The 19,293-nt window shown below is 44.1% G+C and overlaps 1 protein-coding gene across 1 annotated transcript in view; it reads left to right on the top strand.

The window, feature by feature from the left end:
* The window catches only part of marchf8 (membrane-associated ring finger (C3HC4) 8), a 162,155-nt gene that overhangs the window by 27,504 nt on the left and 115,358 nt on the right, over positions 1–19,293 (top strand). Inside the window, exon 2 of the mRNA XM_084075781.1 lies at positions 11,697–11,910. Coding sequence (XP_083931907.1) covers positions 11,815–11,910 — 96 coding nt within the window. The 5' untranslated portion in view covers positions 11,697–11,814. The remainder of the gene's footprint in view (positions 1–11,696; positions 11,911–19,293) is intronic.

The raw sequence follows: 19,293 nt of genomic DNA, 5'->3' as shown, positions 1-19,293 counted from the left end.
CCTAGTCCACAATACAGTCCAAAAGTACAGTATGTAATTATAGCTTTGGATGACTCGGTCACATTATGATGACTGAACACATTATTGTTGTAGTTTCTAGAGCCTGTCCTGACCCATGCTACAGTTTTAGGTCCCATGCGGTTCCCGACCTCAGAGAGTCCTAGACCAGTGGTTCATGTCAATGTAATTGATATGTATTTGGTTGCGGACCGTCATCTGAAAATGTTGTGTGCCAGGGACCTACAGAGGAGAATATTTATGTAAAGGAAATCCAAAATTATTCAACCTTTTCCGAACATTTTCCAAACAATTTTGAATAGCCAACGTGGTTGAAATTATTGTGATGCTGTATCAATGCATTTTGCTGGGGTCCCCGGACCCCACTTTGAGAACCAATGTCCTAGACCAGGGGTTTTCAACTGATTGTGATCCAGGGACCACCACCCTGACTAAGAATCAACCAGGGGACCACTGTTGTGTTGGGTGGGGATATGGGCTATAAGATTAGTGTTTTAATCCCAAGTCTAGTGTGTGTGTGTGTGTGTGTGTGTGTGTGTGTGTGTGTGTGTGTGTGTGTGTGTGTGTGTGTGTGTGTGTGTGTGTGTGTGTGTGTGTGTGTGTGTGTGTGTGCTTGCCAGTTCCCACCTGATGTTGTGAGTCCTGACAGCTCCATACCATACTGAATTCAGACTAAAGTCTTAGACTTAAGTCTAACATGGACAGGTGATCGTCTGTCAATGTTCCTCCAAAGACGATGATACGATCTCGCACCACCATGCAGCAGCACATCCTATACATTGAAAACGGGCCTTGCCCCTTGGGCTTAACCCTCTTCCAGGAGAAGTCTCTGGATTCAATTTCCGCAGATCACTGATGGTCCATTGCTCGCCACCATACTTATAGCTGCCACTAAATATGTACAGCTCTCCATTGTAGGCTTGTAGATTGGTTTGACCAATCAAGGAAGATATCTCCCTAATATGGCAAATTCAATTGATTGCCAGAGCAATCACAGTCCACGTCAAGATTTATTATAGTTTAGAATGTTTCATGATCTTTTATTTTTATTTTGTTTTGTCTTTTCTGCTGTTGCCACTATATTTGAAACAGGGCTTAAGTGGTTAATTCATAATGTACGTTTTGCCCTTCCTAGAAATGTAGTCTAAAGTACAATATTTGCTTTTGAAATTTAGAGGAGTGAAAGTATCCAACAAATACTCAAGTAGAGTACAGATACTCAATAAATGTGCTTAAGTACAGCACTCAAGTAAATGTACTCTGTTACTGTCCACCACTGTCCCTGACCCAAAACAACAATGTTTATTTATCCAACACTCCATTTAAAACCTTCACATTTAATCAGATCCGCAATGGAGGCTCATTAAAATGCAATAAAAAGCGAGTGTTGACAGGAGCATTATACAAATGCAATAAACTTCCAATTTCAGATATGCTTTTTCATTAAGTCTGCATCAAGAGCTGTCGGGCTGAAACCTCGTTTGTCCCAAACTGTTGCTTTTCAGAAAATGGGGAAATAAATTAACCTGTCTTTTCCTCCTTTAGTCACAAGCGCTTGTTCATAATTTTCATTGGTTGAAAATGAATACCACAGACTACCCACGGACACACTTAACCACTTTCACTTTGACTTTCAAAGTTTGTCTACAAGGGAAAATAGATAGATACACTATTGTCGCCCCTTTTCTGCAACACTTGTACGATGAAGTAGGGCACTAAACTGACACACAAAAAAATAAAATGTATGGAGATGCAAGGTTTCTTGCCCAAGGAAAAGAAAGGAAGTCCAATTGTAAGAGATACTCTTTGATTAAGTGTGCATATAGGGAGACTAGACAGGGATTGAGCAGGGATCTGCAGTCTTAATCTCACCGCAATCAGTCACTCAAAAGGACGATGAGTTTAGGAGAATTGTTATGTTAATATATGCTCCACTCTGCCATGTTGTGAGAAAGTGGCAACTGAAAAGTAATCAAAAGTTTTGGTTCTCAGCGGCAGTGTGTGTACGTGTGCGTGCACGTGTGCGTGTGTGTATGTGCGCTCGTACATACGTGTGTGTTTGCCTACGGAATAGTTTTGAAATGAGTCACTGGCTGCCCTCTTGAACTTAACTTACTTTTTCTCTTATCTTTCACTTTTGGTATTTTGTTTGTTTTGTAGCTGTGTTCTCTTTCGTAAGAGGAAATTGAATCAGAGTCAGACCTCATCACCTAACCTACCCAAAGTTTTTTTTTCTTTCTTTTTGAATCATTTATTTTATTTATTTCATTTTCTCCCCAATTTAGTCATTGCCGTTTCCCCTCATGTCCAAAACCGTCACTTTTCAGCTAGTTAATACTTTTCATTGGTTAAACATTTATAAAATACAACCCTTTTCACCTTCACCTACACTTTCACATTTCTAAATTGTGAAAGCTCATAAAGCTTTATGGGTTGAACAAATTAAAAAGAAAAAAAGTTTAGCTACGACATACAGTAGTCCCTGTCACTGCCGCCAGTGACAGGGACAGTGAGGAGCAGTAGAGCGGCCACTTGGAAATTGGAAGGTCCCTGGTTCGATCCCCGGCTCCCCCTGGAATTTGTGTGTGTGTGTGTGTGTGTGTGTGTGTGTGTGTGTGTGTGTGTGTGTGTGTGTGTGTGTGTGTGTGTGTGTGTGTGTGTGTGTGTGTGTGTGTGTGTGTGTGTGTGTGTGTGTGTGTGTGTGTGTGTGTGTGTGTGTGTGTGTGTGTGTGCGTGTGTGCGTGAATGTAATGCACAGTGTAAAGAGCTTTGGATAAAGGTGCTATATAATTGCACTATTGCCAACCCCTACTTGTTGGTCTTGGGAGGGTGTAGAGTAGACACTACAGCCACGTGTCTCCTCTGTTACTCATGGATTCACAAGCCGCTTGTGACATCTGGGAGTTTGGGGCAGACATAGCTGAATGGGTAGAGAGGCCGTCTGGCAAACCGAAGTTCCCCAAGTTTGATTCCCGGCCCCGGCGGCGTAGAGTTGTTCCTGAGCAGAACACTTAAACGCTACCCCCCCTGTGCGCAAGTCTAACACATTAGGCAGCAGTCAACTGCCCAAGTTGAATTACCCGCACAGGATCAAATAGGTCTAAATTATTATTATTAATTATTAATAGTTTCACCAGGAGGACATAACGCACCCAGACGCAACCTGTAGTATTTCCCTCTATATAAACCCAAATGGATCATTTTACTGTGTAGAAGCTAGGGCTCAGTTTCCGTGATGTCTAACATAAATGAAATGCATTTGCTTTGCCCAGATATGGCCAACGTGGACCTGCTTTGTACTAAAGCGCTTTATGGAAATGCCACCAATCCCCCGGAAGCAGCTTGTGTAGATATATGTCCAGTAATGTAAGGTTTTTATTGATACATATTTGTAGTTTTTCCGCCTGGTTGAGCATCTGGACCAGAGAATGGCCTCATGGTCCGTCTGAGTCCCTCTCGTCCTGTCAGACATGCGGGGGGAGAAGGGAAGGGATGCCTGCGTGGATGGCTGGAAGCAGAGCTCTCTCTCTCTCTCTCTCTCTCTCTCTCTCTCTCTCTCTCTCTCTCTCTCTCTCTCTCTCTCTCTTCCTACTCCTCCTCTACGGCCTGCATGCATGGCTGGAGGCAGAACTCATCCAGGCACAAAGCAAGATCAGACATGACTCAGGATTCACCTGGGGGAGAGAGAGAGAGAGAGAGCGGGAAGACATAAAAAGACAGAGTGAGAGAGAAATAGGGAAAGGTATACCATTGCTAAACTTTCTGAATATGGTGACTCTTAAAAGCAAATCATCAAAATTCAACCTTTTATACCCGCCTGTGCCTCTCACCTGTTTCCTTTCTGGCTAAACCTCCTCCATTGGATCCTCAAACTGTCGGTCAAACCACCCAACTCCACCTTGTGGAGATAGTTGTTTTTTCCATCATTGATTAGAATGACGAAGTCAGATCTTCACATTAATGGTCAAAAACCTCCTAACTCCACTTGAGCTGTATTTGGGTAAAGTGATGATTATATAAGGACACATTCAAGTATCTGACAATATATAAAGTCACCATACCAACTTCCACGAGGCAGTATTGTTGTTCTATTTTTTTTCCCATTTCCTGAAAAGTTTATATTTTGGATATTTGGTGTCTGCCCGACAACAGGGATATATTAAGAAATGGATGACATATTTAACAATTTTATACTTTCATAATACCAGAATCAGCCACCATGTCCATTGCGCTTCACTTCTCCTTCTCGGTTCTTCTAACTTCTGGGGGCTTGAAATAGGCTCTAAATGCACAGCAGTCATATAGGAAAGAAATTCCTTACTTCCTTCACAGGTGTTACCAATTGATTGATTGATTTAGTGTAGCACAGCTAGTGGTTCTCAAACCTTTAAATTTCAAGGACCCCCATAACTCTTAAGGGTGTTCAAATGGAACCAAATGGACCCATAAGGGTCCCAATTGGTTGCATTTGTACACTCTCAGAGTTACACACCCGTAAGGGGCCATGTGCATAGAGCCTATTACCTCCTGCACATAATCCTTCCTCCTATTCACGCAGCCTACAGTATGCTATTTAGTTTTGCGTACACCCTGGAGCGTGTAGCCTACGTCACACACCAGCTCACTTACAGCCCTGTCTTGTATATGTGGCATTTTGGCATGAGGTGTTTGCAGGGGATGTGAATCAGATTAGAAGGAGTGGTGAGAGAGATGATGTTTATCTACCTACCTGGGGTCTCGGTGGGCGACACAAGCATGTCAATAACGGAGCTACAAAGTCCTACTGCAAGCTGAGGGAATAGCCTAAACATTCACTTTGTAGATGTCCCAAGAAAGAAACCATGGTGATACCTTTTATGTGCATGTTTATCCCGCCAGATTAGATAGGACTTTAGAGGGACATGCAAGTGCAAAACAGCACTGGAATCTCAAAAATGCTGTTGACATGCAGATGTGTTAATATGGTGTTGGCGTTATGTGTAGCCTATGCCTTGCAGTTGCACCATAGTTATTGCGGTGCTGACTGCATGTCGGTGTACCTGCCTGCTTTTACAAGTCCATGCCCAGGGGCCTGTTGTCTCATAATCCGCCTGTGAACGTCCACAAGTTGACAAGCATGAACGGTGGTTATGGATGGCTGCCAGAATGGTCTTGACCTGCTGGAGAGAGACCTGTGTGTGAGTCTATGAAATATGCTGCAGATCGGAACAAGCTAAAAAAAGGCCATGTGCTTGCTACAGTATGTGTGTATTTCTCCACCGCTGTGAGAAATGAAGGGAGTGTCAGAAGAAGTGTCAGCTTTTTGCTTCCTAGTTCCCACCTACGATGTCAACTCTTTATTGACCTAGAATGAAAACTCAGGGTCATATCATACTGATAGATGGATATCTTGCTTCTCCTCCTCTCTATTCCCCAACCCCCCCCCCCTTTCTTTCTTTCTTTAATGGAAAACAATTACATAATAGAGCTGGCTCCAAAACGAATTTCAACCACTGATTTGCATCTGTAAACCTGTGATGTGACAATCATACTGATTGTGATTCTGAACTCTACATATATGATCCTAACACCGATTCTGTGCTAGTTGGAGCAAACTAACAGATTAATGAACATTATAGTGTTGTTTATCTTGCTCATATTTAGCTACACTTTACTCTATACTTTACTGATGTGAAAGCACGACTGCCAGCATTGTCTGCTGTGTGTATGCCAGCCCGAACACACGTGCTAACCACTTTACATTACATTACAGTCATTTAGCAGACACTTTTATCCAAAGCGACTTACAATAAGTGTATTCAACATAGGTAGGCAAGAAAACACTTAAACCCTATACTTAACTGACCAGGGTCCCCCCAGGTCTCTACTTACCTCCTCTTGTTTCCCGCTACACCAAATCTCATTGCCGGAAATAGCCGATCTACAAGCTCACAACGTGACGCGGTGTGGTATTTGTGGCGAATGTTGGCACCCAGGTTAGGGACACTAGAGTTCATGTGTTTAATATTGCTGCCAGTGACAATGCAGATGACTGCAGTCGTTCAGGTCACTGAGAGCTGAGACAGGCGGGTTAATTAACAGGTGTGTTAATTAGCTCTCCATCCTGTTGAGGCTTCCTGATTGGGAACATCAGTCAGTCATGTCCATGTAGTCCATTAAGTCCATGTAACTGCAGCCAGTCAGACAGTGGTAATTAGTTACTGAAGCCTGTGTGAAGTTTTATTTAATTTAATTTAGAAGAGTCAATTTTTTTTTTAAAACATTTTTTCCCTTCCCAATTTAGTCGTTATGTAAATTGATTCCCTCCCACTGGCTTGGCACTGCTGTTGTATCCTACTGGCTCACCTGCCATTCTAGAAACACCAAATCACAACACACGTCACGTCACGCACACATGATTTAGCACATATTGGTAGAAAGCTCAGTTGCATCAACAGGTATGTTATTTACAGATGAAGTGGGGTGAAGGTGGGGAAAAGAAAGAAAGAAAGAGAAAGATTGAACAATTTAGATTTGTTCTTTGAACTTTTTTATTTCTTTATTTTATTTCAGTTATTTAGTTATTTTTTATTTGCCCTGAAGAGAGGGTTAACCACCTAAACCCCCGTAGTCAAAAGCCCTATTCGCACAGGATTAAAAAACAGACGTCCCCCCGTAATTATTACAAATCACCTGAGGTCCCTACTGTACATAATACTAATCCCGTGCGAATAGGGCTTTAGAGAACTGGATTTGAGTTACAACTGCCCCCCCCCCCCCCAGAATACGGACGCAGGGGTTCAAGTGGTTAATGTGATTAAGTCTTAATTGATGTCAGTGACAATGCAGACGGCCTGCTCTAGCAGAAGTAAACACAGTCTATTTATAACCTCTGTTGTGTAACTGTCTCCACCACACGCATGTATGCTGGAGAATCAATACATGGCTTTGTCTATTCACTGCAGCTCCAGTCCTCACGCAGTACATACAAATATGCACTGTATTCACCCCCCCCCCCCCCTTGGCTTTATCCTGGCTAATAAGCATTATACGCCTTAATCTAACTATATAAATGCCGACCAACTTCCGCACCCTCGGTGTCCACACCCCACAGCTCTGTTATCGACTAAACAACGCACCGCCAGACCACATGTCGCCAACTCACTCGCCACGCCGGCCGCGCTGAATTTACGCCTCGCGTAGGGGACATCTCACTGCTCAATACACCTTTTCCACCGCGCAACATAATTAATTCTACTCACCAAATGTCGGACAAAACGGAAGGGGAGGCAGCTTCGTACCGTTTACCGTGCGCACGACCTCATCACCACAACAGCACGCAGCCGCTGCGGGGGTTTTTTCCTTTTTTTCCAAACTTTTTTTTTGGTCACCATTTTCTCCAGGCACCATTTCTGGTGTAACGTCGGGTGTTTCTTTTCACCAGCCAATCACCTTTCACGTTGCCACGTCCGTTGCCACGTCGCGCTGACGTACGCTAAACAAGCGCTGCCGTGCGCACAATGCAAACGAGCCCAAAGGCACGCAAAAATCAGCCGACCATTGCTTAGACACAAAGTCAGACCTGGCAACGCAGCCTACGCCAATCATGTGTGAGAGATCTACAAGCTATGGGGCAGAGACGCCACCGTATCTTAGCAACAACTACAGCGCTCACTCTCATTGGTCGTGTCACGCTAAGAGCAGTCTCCAGACAATGGCATCGCAGACAGCTTGCTGTTACTGCTGTAGCCATCACAGGCAGTTGCAGCACGACGGACAGGGCACTGTGATAGCTGCCATGTCGCTAACGCTAACCTGGTTGTCATGCCTGCAGCGGCTGTGTAATCACTTTGTCAACAATGCACGTTCGTGTGGTGAATGTCTATATTGCTGCTCAGTTCGTCCATTGTAGATGGTGTATGTTTGTGTGTGTCTTCTGGAGAACTATGTAGCTCCACAGCAACTACAGTAACTAACGTAATGGCAGGACCGCCCCGTGCAACGCATGTTAGCCTGCATTATGGTCATGTAGTAATTTCAGATAATTTCGCTCCGATTACAGCAGTGTTTATCAACCCTTTCACGCCCCCCCCCCCCCCCCCCCCCCCCCCCAAATACACGTACTTGATCTGGGACCCCCCCATTCTCTTTGACTCCGTTCCACAAGTAAATATTGTGAAAATAGCCGATCTACAAGCTCGAAACGCCTCACGTTCAGAGCCTTTGTAAGCTTGGAGATCGACTATTTTCTACATGATTGCCTCTTTCTTACATTCTTTGCCAATGTGGCCCATGTTTTCATAGCATAGTTTATTGACTACTTCTGTTGCAGAAATGGCCATTTCCTTTACTTTCGGTTTTTAATTGTCTCCGCCAGGCCGAAAGGCATGGCGCAAGACTATGTTTCACCCCCTGTCCGTCCGTCTGTGATAACTAATCTCTCACATCGTTGACTTGATCGCAGCAAAATAACAGCCCGATGTGGAGAGTCAGTGAGAGCTGGATAAACGACGTAAAATGTGTCAAAAGGAGTCTGTACGGCTGTCGATAAATGAACACATGACGTCGGTGGGAGAGCAGATATTGTGTCTTTTGGACAAACAGCAGCGTGGTGCTGATGTTTGTTGTGTGAAGCAGCTTAATGTCAGAGTGTTTGTGTTGGAGCGCCTCAGTGCGGCTGCAGAGTTCATGTGCAACCTCTTCCAGAGAGACACAGAGACACTAGAAACTCTGCTGGGGAAAAAAAACACTGCTGGGCATTGACTTTCCTATGGACATTGATCTACACACTGCAGGTATATCTGCTACACACACAACATCAAACTACACACTGCAGGTATGATGCAGCGTTTGCATTACAGCCAGCATGCCAGCGTAGTTCCCATATGGTTTCAAGGTGGGCTAAACCATATGGACCCCATGTCAGCAATGTCAGCGGCATCCACTTCAGTCCCAACTGCGATGCCCATGCAGGCTATAAGTAGCTTCTACCTGGCCCTTAGGTGGGCCCCAACTAGCCATGTTTATGTGGGACCAAGGCGGGTCCTAACTGGGTTTGCCCATGCAGGCTTTAACTGGGTTCTACCTGGGCCCTAGGTGTACCCTAACCAACCACAGTGCAGTGCCCATCGCTCCAATTGTTGTGACGTCAGGGCTCTCAATACTGCACATTGGTGGAGGAGGAGGGGCCGCAGGGCGACCGCACACATCGCTGAACCAATGGTAGCCCACGGATGTTTCCTCTGTGGATTTACAATCTGCCCCTCTATGCCACATATCATCCGCACTACAGGGTCTTCACTGACCGAGCCACGGCCCCACTGACCCTCATGACGCTACGCCACTTAAACGTGCGGCAGCATGCGCTGGGTTGCCAGGTTTGCACAGCCTGCGCCAGAAACAAGCAACCACCTTCATGAAGAAAAAAAAAAACACCGAAATGGTCCGCAATGTTCCAGGGGTGTCCCCGCGCGTCCCAACACTCCACAGGGGGTCAGTGGACCATCAGGGGGTCCGCGGACCCCCTGTGGACCCCCTGAAACATAAGAAATATTATTTCTTCAAATTTTTTCCTTTTTCAAAAAAACTTTTCCACTGTTTCACTCCGGCGATTTGGGTCCCCCTATATACACACGCCTGGGCCCCGTGCGCGGCTGGGGTTGAGGGGGGCGTAGCCCCCCGAAACTCTAGTACACTATAATTGTCTCCTATAAATACATATTTTTTAATTTTCTTTATTTTTGAAATAGTTCATCTTTTACTCGAGGGAGACAGAGGGACAAAGCGGGGGACAACGCCCGTCACAAGTTGATGATGTAAAAAGTTTGAGAACCACAAGCTGTGCTACACTAAATCAATCAATCAATTGGTAACACCTGTGAAGGAAGTAAGGAATGTGTCCATGTGTGGTCCAGCCCTATGGAATGCATGTGCTACTAAAAAACATATTTCTGGTATGTGGTGGACTTCACGTCTGCTATACAATTACAATACTGGTGGTTCTCAAACTTTTTTTATTTTCAATGAACACCTGTAACTCTGAGAGTGTGTATAAATGGAACCACATTTCATTTCATTTCAACCTTTATTTCAATTATGAGAAAGCACCCTGAGGGCTGAGATCCGCTTTTCCAGTGGTGCCGAGTTTTAATAAAAGCACAAACAATATAAAACACATTGAAATAAATACAATAACATGATTTAACCCATTAAGACCTGGAACGCATCTGTGTCACTTTAGATTGCTTTGGCTATTCAAGAATAGCAGATATACAAGCTCATAGCGCGGCACCGAGTGCCGCGCTATGAGCTTGTAGATCTGCTATTTTTTGGGGGGATTTTTTTCAAAAAACTTTTTTTGATGAAAATTACATCACATGATGTATCAACGTCAATATATCAACGTGAAACTGGTGCGATTTAGATTTTTAGATTTTCAATCTATCACTCTGCCCTCAAATGTATAACGGGCGACAGCTACATCCATCACTGCATACTGTATAATGAGGTTGGTTGGCCCTCCCTTGCGACTAGGAGAGATCAGCATTGTTTTTTATACATTTGTATTATCTATAAAGTTTTAATTGGGAGTTTACCCCGCTTATTTAAATTATCTTTTGCAGTGGAAAACTAGTGCCTATAAGTTTGGAAAAGGTTGCTTTCAAGTTTTGTGTTTTCCGGGGATTTGCTTAATTCTCTTGTTCCAACTTTGGTCAATCTAAATTGCTTTTGATAAATGGAATCGGACTGTTAAGAGGGATTTGTTAAGGAACCGGAATCGTTGAAATCCAGTGTCTGTCAGTGGAGAGAATTGTAACTTAGAGGTCAGGATAACCTCTCAGTTGCTTTCTGCTAGGGCCCACTATGATCAGATCTGTGGTTTTGTAATGAGACGTGAAGGAGAAGGGTGACTTGACTCTGAATTTAATCAAACTCAGGACCTGGGATGAACATTCTGAGACGGAGGAAGGAGTTGAGGGCTCGTTCTTTTGATGTCATCTTTAGAATGAGACATCCAGGTGTGTTAAGTAACTAAGTACATTTACTCAAGAACTGGTGGAATTGTGAGGCACTTTTACATTACCGTACTTGAGTATGCCCATTTTGCCCATCTATCTCTAAATGTGCGGAATCTTTATTACAAAACATGCAACAACCAGTTACGCCCTATTTTACATTTTGTCTATTCGAAACTAGCAGATGTACAAGCTCACAACGTGTATCATCGCGACACTTTGTGAGCTTGTAGATCTGCTGTTTTTGAAAGATTGTGACACATTTTTTAAAACGTTTGAAAAGACTTGTGGAATGGGATATTCTGAGTACTTTTACTTTTGGTACTTTTAAGTAAATTTAAAAAAAAACTTTACCTTTTGCTCTATGCTTGGTCTGATTCTTTCTCTCTACACCAAACCACTCTACACCAGCCAATCTAAAAGCTCTGCGACACGTTGAGACACGTGAGCTTGTAAATCGGCAATTCTTGGCTACGTGATTTTCCTGTCGCATGAAGATTTTGCGCCCCCCCTGTAGTAACTGGGAGGACCCCCAAGGGTGTCCCGGACCCCCTGTTGAAGACCCCCTGCATTAGCCCACAGACCCCTTTTTGTTCCATTTGTCCACTCAGAGTTGCAAAACCCAACTGAGAAATGGTCATCTAACCCTGCCTCTCTCTTTCTCCTGTTTTTTTCCCTCCACAGGTGGGTGGGGCCAGGAGTAGCGCTTCAGACCCATCCATCCATCATGCCTGTTGCCATAGCAACGGACCAGGAAGTGTGTGTGTGAGCAGAGAGCGCCGCCCTAGTGGCTCCCGCTGGGATGAACATGCCACTGCACCAGATCTCTGTCATCCCCCGTGATGTCTCTTCCTCCCGGGTGGCGGGCAGCGGGAAGGCCAAGGACAAGGACAAGCAGGTAGGGGGTCACAGCAGGGGTCAATGGGCCACAGGTCAATGATCAAGGGTTGACACATAAAGGAATAGTTCACCCAAAAAGAACCTATTTTCGATCAATGCCCCACAAAGCCTTGAATTTGCTGAGATGTTTTTGTCGCATTCCTAAGCCAATCATTTGATTACCTGGTGGAAAGATGCTAATGTCTCCGGTAGGAGACGCCGCCGGTCATCAAATTATTGGCTTTGGAATGCGACAAAAAAACAAAAAAACATCTCGGTGAATTCAAGGCTTCATGGGGTGTGTAATTGATATAACGTAACATTATTTATTTTTTTGCGTGAACTGCTCCTTTAACTGGTTGCCGCTTGCCCTGGGGCAAGTAAGAAAAATATTCGGTCAAGTGGAGTTTACTTTCTGGGTGTCTGAATGGGCAAAGTGGACTTTTGCAGTGTTTGGTTTCCCTTTCTGTGCTGTTTTTAGAGACGCACTGCATTTGTCAGCCCTACACACACACACACACACGCATAGGGATGGAGCTCGAAAACCGGGTACATTATATACCCGGGCATGAATTTATCGAGACCCGGGTATCGATAAGCTTTAGGCTTGTCGAGCCTGTTATCGAGTGCAGCGGCCCCTGACGTCATGTCTAAACTATCAAAACAAGAGGCGATCAAGAAATAAATCTAATCACTCACGCTGGCACAAACATGTTGGTCTAAAAGTGTATTGATAGCTGCAAGTTGTGCCAAACAGCGCTGCCCTGGTTAACAAGGAAGAGGAATTTTATTGGCTCACTACATCACTATTTTAAGGGGGCTGTAAGCGTCCATTTGGTTCCATTTGTACACTCGGGTGGTTGCGTCGTTGTTGTGTTTACATGTGCGGTGCAGCGGTGAAACAATGGCGTTAACGAGTGAAACGCTCAAAAGTTTCACTCGTCCTCTTCTACCCAATGTAGCAAGTCTCCGTTGACAATTTTAATTATCCAATTGATAATAATCCGTTTGGGATCTCCCTGTGAATGAATAACTAGTGTTGCTGAGCGTGTCCGTCCCTCAGTCTATCGTTGCCGAAAATGGCAGATCTACAAGCTCACAACGTGGTGCGAACAGACGCAGTGTGAGCTTGGAGATCGGCTATGTTTGGTGCGTGACACCGTCGTACGATGAAGTATACATTGCGCTTTTAAAGTGACAGTACACAAATTAACCGTTTCTTCAATATTATTTTCCAAAAGTAAAAAGGTCACTTGCCTTCTGTCTGTTACTCTGTAAAGTACTGTATTTGAAGGCCCTAGTAAAATGTAGTGCGAGTGATATATTTTGGTTAAAACAAAGAAAAAATAGAAAAAATAAATATGCATTTTTTGTTATAAAGAGTTGAAGAGACATGGAGATTTTATAGTAATTATTACAGTACTATTCATAATATAAAGCCATTTAACACTTATTGCACATTATATGAATGGTTGTTTTAATGATAGGCAAAAATATTTTTAACTTTTGTCATTTTAATTTTAGATAGTTGTCAGCCACAAACTCACTGTGACAACTGGCCAATAAAAAAAGATACCGGTTCTGTTCAGAATTTTTCGTCTCACGTCTTTTTTCTTAATAATAGAAAAAGATCGATAGTGGGCTCGATAAAAGCTCGGTTCGATAAGCAGGCTCGATAAGGTGCTCATTATCAATAAAAATTAACGAGCTCCATCCCTACACACGCACGCGCACGCGCACGCGCACGCACACGCACACGCACACGCACACGCACACACACACACAGATACGATATCAATTTCTTCAGGCCAGCCTGGTGACATGCAGTGTCGTTCAGGTCTTGTTCAACAGTCTGATGATGGTAGCCAGGTGGAAACTGTTCAGCAATCTAGTGGTCTTGCCTTTGATACTGATAGTCTGCTCCCACTGATCAGTATTAATAATTCTTCATGCTCTAGAATCCAATCAGTGCCTTGTATTCGTGTCACATTGTCTGCGTTTCAAGTCAGCCAAGGACATTTTAAGAATCCTGTAGCAGAAATCGATGACATGCCTGTCTAATATTATTTTCCCCCCATAATGCATTTAGCATTTTTATGCCGCTGTTTGATGAAGGTGATTCACCGCCGACACAAATAATGAGAGTTCTGTCGCCGTGTAGGAAGTGTCACGGCTGTCACTGCATGCGAGGGAGGAGGTGGCGAGGGAGTAGAGGTTCAAAGAGGGGGGGGCACGGCGGGCTGCCGCGCTTGATATCCACAAAGACGATCATCACAGCACACACACACATTAGAAGATAATAATCAAATGCCAGTCGTGTCAAAAGCATCACACTGTGAAAATCGACGGCAGGCTTCTCCAACGAGACGATTGGCTGCTGTTTTTGCCTGACTGTGGACAAGGTTGAATGGAGGTGTGTGTCTTTGGATCCTCTTTAGGCTGTGAATTTATATGTAAAAGCACCTCAAAATCATACTTAAGTACTCTAGTACATGCACTTAGTTACTTTACACCACTGCGGTTAAGGGCCACTGTTTTGCAATGTTGTTGTTTTGTTGGTTGGTGAGAATTATGTGCTAGCAGCGTTATGTTTTGCAAAGTGTGAAAATTAGGTGCTATAAACCATTTACAACTTGCGCATTTAGCAGACACTGTTACCCAGAGCGACTTACAAGTGTGAGATCGGAGTAAGCGCACAAGTACACAGGAACTCCAGTCAGTAAACAACACCCATAGCATCCGTCGAAATAAATCCGTCTACATTTGTGGTCGAGAAAACAATAATAAATAAAAAGAAACAAAACAAGAGAACAAGTAACCAAGTTATATCTGCATAGTAAACTAGCACAAAGTAGGGATATGCGATAATCGGAGATTGTGGAATATTTGTCTGCATGGCTACGCAAGACTATTTCGGGAAGGGAAAGGAGTCTAGGATGTGTGGAGCGTTGTTCAAGATGTTTAAAGGGAAGGCTCGGACAGCATTCCACTGTTAGCCGATCTAAGTGAGCACAGGTTAGGAGTAGTAGCTCTTTTGTGATTGTTTCCTCCATTGCACTTGACTTGCAATCATGTACCATCTTGCACAGTGAACTGCTCTCTAATGTGTTGAGTATTAGAAGAAAGCAATGTGTGAGACATCATGGTGGCTCTGCCATGGCTCTGTCCCTCAGGTTGTCATCGGGTCACAATAGAGCCCTCCGCAGCACGCAGTTCCACGCGTCATCACAGGTCAACACCTGTGAAGAGGTCTGTTCCACATATGGTTGAGTACCGGCAGGCTTTTCTGTGCAACCCAGTCGCTCTGTGTTTCACCCTGCAGCTTAAATTAAGACCTGAGGCGATTCTTAAAAATGTTTTCGAAACAGTTTTTTGAAAAAAATCTATAAAAAAAAAAGTAAATATTTTTCAAAAATAGCAGATCTACAAACTCATAGCGCGGCACTCGGTGCCGCGCTATGAGCTTGTATATCTGCTATTTTTGTATAGCCAAAGAAATCTAAAGTGACACAGATGCGTTCCAGGTCTTAATGGGTTAATCGATGCCCCAGGAGGGAGATATTTGACATTCATGATTGATGTATTATTAATAGGGGATGAGATATTTGGTGGGAATGGTTTATTTTTATCTAAATTTCCTAAGAAGACCAAGTCTTCTCTGTCTATAAATGCACTCTGTGTGTGTGCGTGTGCGTGTGTATGTGTGACTTAGTCAACTTTTGGGCCATGCTAATTGTGTCACTGTCACCATGACGACACTGAGCTGTGTTTAACTTGACACTAACTCTCACTTCACAATAAAGGACTTGCAGGTGACATTGCTTGTACACAACATTCAAAGTAATCCTCAGTAAGACATGTCTTAGTGAAACCTTGCTTTAATTTCATTAATCAAAAGGTAATCAATTGAAAAATTGGCTCAGAGAATAATGGATAGTTGCAGCTCTAGAGTGAAGTGTGTTACGGCCAATTTATGCTTTGAGCGACAAGTGTCGACCGAGGCGTCACGCGACAAAAGTGGCGTCCTGTCCAATCGACAAAGAATGGGCCTCTGCCAAAAAAAAAACATTTTACAGACACTCAATATAATGATGAGCACTGTGATTGGCTGGGAAGATGCAGAAGACTACATCCACTTCCTGTTGTCGACGAGTTGCAGACAATATGAATGCTCAAAACTCACAACATTGTGAGACACTTGTAGTGCGAAGTGTGGTTTTATTATTTTTTAGTTTTTTACACTTTATGTCATTTGCTCCAGTGCTGAGAGGTAGCAGTCGTAGTGAGTCTGACTTGAAAGGATGTAAAGTGTGTGTGTGTGTGTGTGTGTGTGTGTGTGTGTGTGTGTGTGTGTGTGCGTGTGTGCGTGTGCGCGCGCACACTTGCTGTTTAAACGTGTTGCTGGCTAAACAGCATGACATCCATCCATACACTCCTCCATCCTTCTGCTCAGTAGCATCACATCTTGCCTCCTCTCTGCCTCCGGCTCAGTCTCCATTCCATCATCCTCTCATCATCCTCTCCAAGCCTCTGTGGCTGGCCCCTCCCTCTGGAATGCACAACCCAAACTAATCAGAGACTCCCTTCCTTCAAAACCGCCCTGGAAACCCGCCTGTTCAGAATTGCTTTTCCGTTTGATCTCAACTCTTATTTTTGCGTTTTCATTGCTTTTAATACTTATCTTATTTGCTTGTCTGAGTTTTTTTTCCCTATAGAGCGTGCCAAAAATCCTGAAGGGGCGTCAACAAGTGTCTTTTGGTAGCAGCGGGGACGCCGGGGAGGGGTATAAACCAGGTTGACTTAACATTGCCCAAGACATGTCTGCGCTACTATGCCACTGTAAAATGTAGTTGGGAGGGACGGATGGCGGGCAAACAACTCCAAAACAATAGTGAGTGATTACAGGCAAACGTTGATCAAAATACCAATTCCTTAATGCAAATGTTTAACAATAATGTAACTCTTGAGAGCGTAACATGAAACCAAATGGACCCGTAAGAGTCCATTTTTGTTTCATTTTACACTCTCAAGAATTAAAGATCTATAAGGGTCCATTTGGTTACCAACTCTTCCATCATTTAGCTGGGGACCACCTGGAACCCCCTCAAGGCCTACCGTTGGTCCCCGGACCACTGGTTGAGAACCACTGAAATAAACCGTCCTCTGTAGCACTCTCTCAACCGTGTGTCATACTGTATATCGTATATTACAGGCTTTTAACCGCATCCCACGCACCCTGATATGGCTCTATGCACAGCAGCCATATCGGAACGAAATTGGGCCTCCTCCTTGCTTCCTTCACAGGTCTTACCAATTATACTAATGAAGGCTCTGTTCCATTCTCGTCAAACAGAGTCAGGGTGCTGATGTTGTGCATGTTGGCTCACTGGAAACACTGCTACACCAGTGGGTCTCAAAGTGTGGGCCAGGTACCCTCATGGTTCCTTGAGTGGGTTCCAAATGACCCCTTACGGGTGTGTACCTCTGAGAGTGTACACATGGAACTAAATGGACCCATAATGGTCCATTTGGATCCATTTGTACACTGTGCATAGAGCTTATTAAACGAGGAGGTACATACCAAAACATGCACATTCAGGTGCAGGCAGGCAGGCACGCTGAGAGTCCGTACAGTGCCAGTTACCTTATGTGGTCGACACACGCTGACACTTTGCACCTTAATCCCATGTACAACGCACTGACTTTAGTTTTTTCTCGCACCTTAACTAACGTCCATAGCATATCATGTACAGTATATATCTGCTGCTATGCTCACGCACCTTTTATGTCTTACATCAGATACTTACCACACTTTATGTCTCACCTCAGGTACTATCATTATGTAAATATGTAGCTATTTTTTTTAATTTTTATTGATTGATCTCTCTTCCCCCTTGCCCCCCCCACCCCTTTCGTCGTCTTCCCTTTCTTTTTTATGGCGATAACAAAAACGATGGAGCTTGCACAAAAAACGAATTTCACCCACTGTTATAGCACCTGTAGACCTGTGACGTGACAATAATAGACAAAGTTGATTCTGATTCTACTCGCGTGCTGCTACTCACGTACTGATTCTACTCACGTACTGTGCTCCGTTGGCGTAACATGTCTAACCCTGACCCTAACCACAACCAGAATGTTTTCCTAAATTGTAAAACGTACTCAACAAATCTGTTTGAACCATAAAAAGACAATTTCTCTTGTCTTGTGAGGATTGTCCTCACGATGTCTACTTCTCAAATCATACAGCGCTATACTTGTGGGGATATTGGGCCCCCACAAGTATAGTACGCACGCACGTGTGCGCGCGCTCGTACGCACACACACACACACACACACACACACACACACACACGCACACAGAGACAGCTTGAACGAATATCATGGCGAACAGCGATATTCCCGTCAGATGTTGGGTTGAAATCAAAGCTTCAGAGAGAGAGAGGAACAGATGGTGATTATGTTTTCGGTGACATCGTTCTGGCTCACCATGCTCCTCTCTCACAGGCTCTTCTCTGCCGTCTCCTCATCATCTCTCGTCCCGTTTCCCCAGCGCAGTGCCGCTCATCAAATAGTCCTCACCCACAGTTTATGTTGTCACCAGGAGGTGCCCACGGCCCCTGAATAGCCGTGATGTGTCTGTGCCAAGTTGAAGTGAGGAGAAAATGGATTCCATTGGTTTGGAATGAACACTATAGTGCAGTGGTTTTCCACCTTTTTCATCCCAAGGACCTCTAAATTGATATACATTTGGCCGCGGACCACCATTTGAAAATGTTTTGTGCCAGGGAGGGAGGGAGGGACCCCCCCAGAAGCAAAGATATCAGTTAATTTTCGCTTTAAAAAATATAAATAATCAAAGATATGCACACTTTTTCAAGGTTTTTCAAAAATAGCAGATCTACAAGCTCAGTAGATCTGCTATTTTTGAATAGCCAAAGCTAAGCGGTTAAAAATGATTGTGACGCTATTAACTCATTTTGCCGGGGACCCCCTGGTACTCCCTCAAGGACCACTGGTGGTCCCCGGACCGCTGGTTGAAAACCACTGCTATAGTGCAATGTTTCTAAAACAAAATATATATATTATGTCAAGGACATATGTTTTTTTTTTTATAATTTTTATCCCACGATTTTGTAACCCACATTTTTTCACCCAGTGCCAATTGCCTATGTAATCCTGGGCACTACCTACCCTCTGCCAGCCTAGGGAGAGCCCAAGCTGAAGCTCATGCCTCCTTCAATGCATGAGGAGCAAGCAGGCCGCTTCTTATCACCCGACAGGGGGGAGTTTTCCCTGGTTGGACATAGCGCGTGGAAGGAACACGTTATTCCAACTAGTTCCCTTCTCCTCCATCAGGCGCCCCGGCTGACCAGGGGGAGGCAGTATAGTGACCAGGATT

This window comes from Gymnoscopelus microlampas (genome assembly GCF_963454915.1).
Source record: "Gymnoscopelus microlampas genome assembly, chromosome: 13".
Lineage (NCBI taxonomy): Eukaryota > Metazoa > Chordata > Actinopteri > Myctophiformes > Myctophidae > Gymnoscopelus > Gymnoscopelus microlampas.
This window is presented reverse-complemented; position numbering and strand designations above follow the sequence as displayed.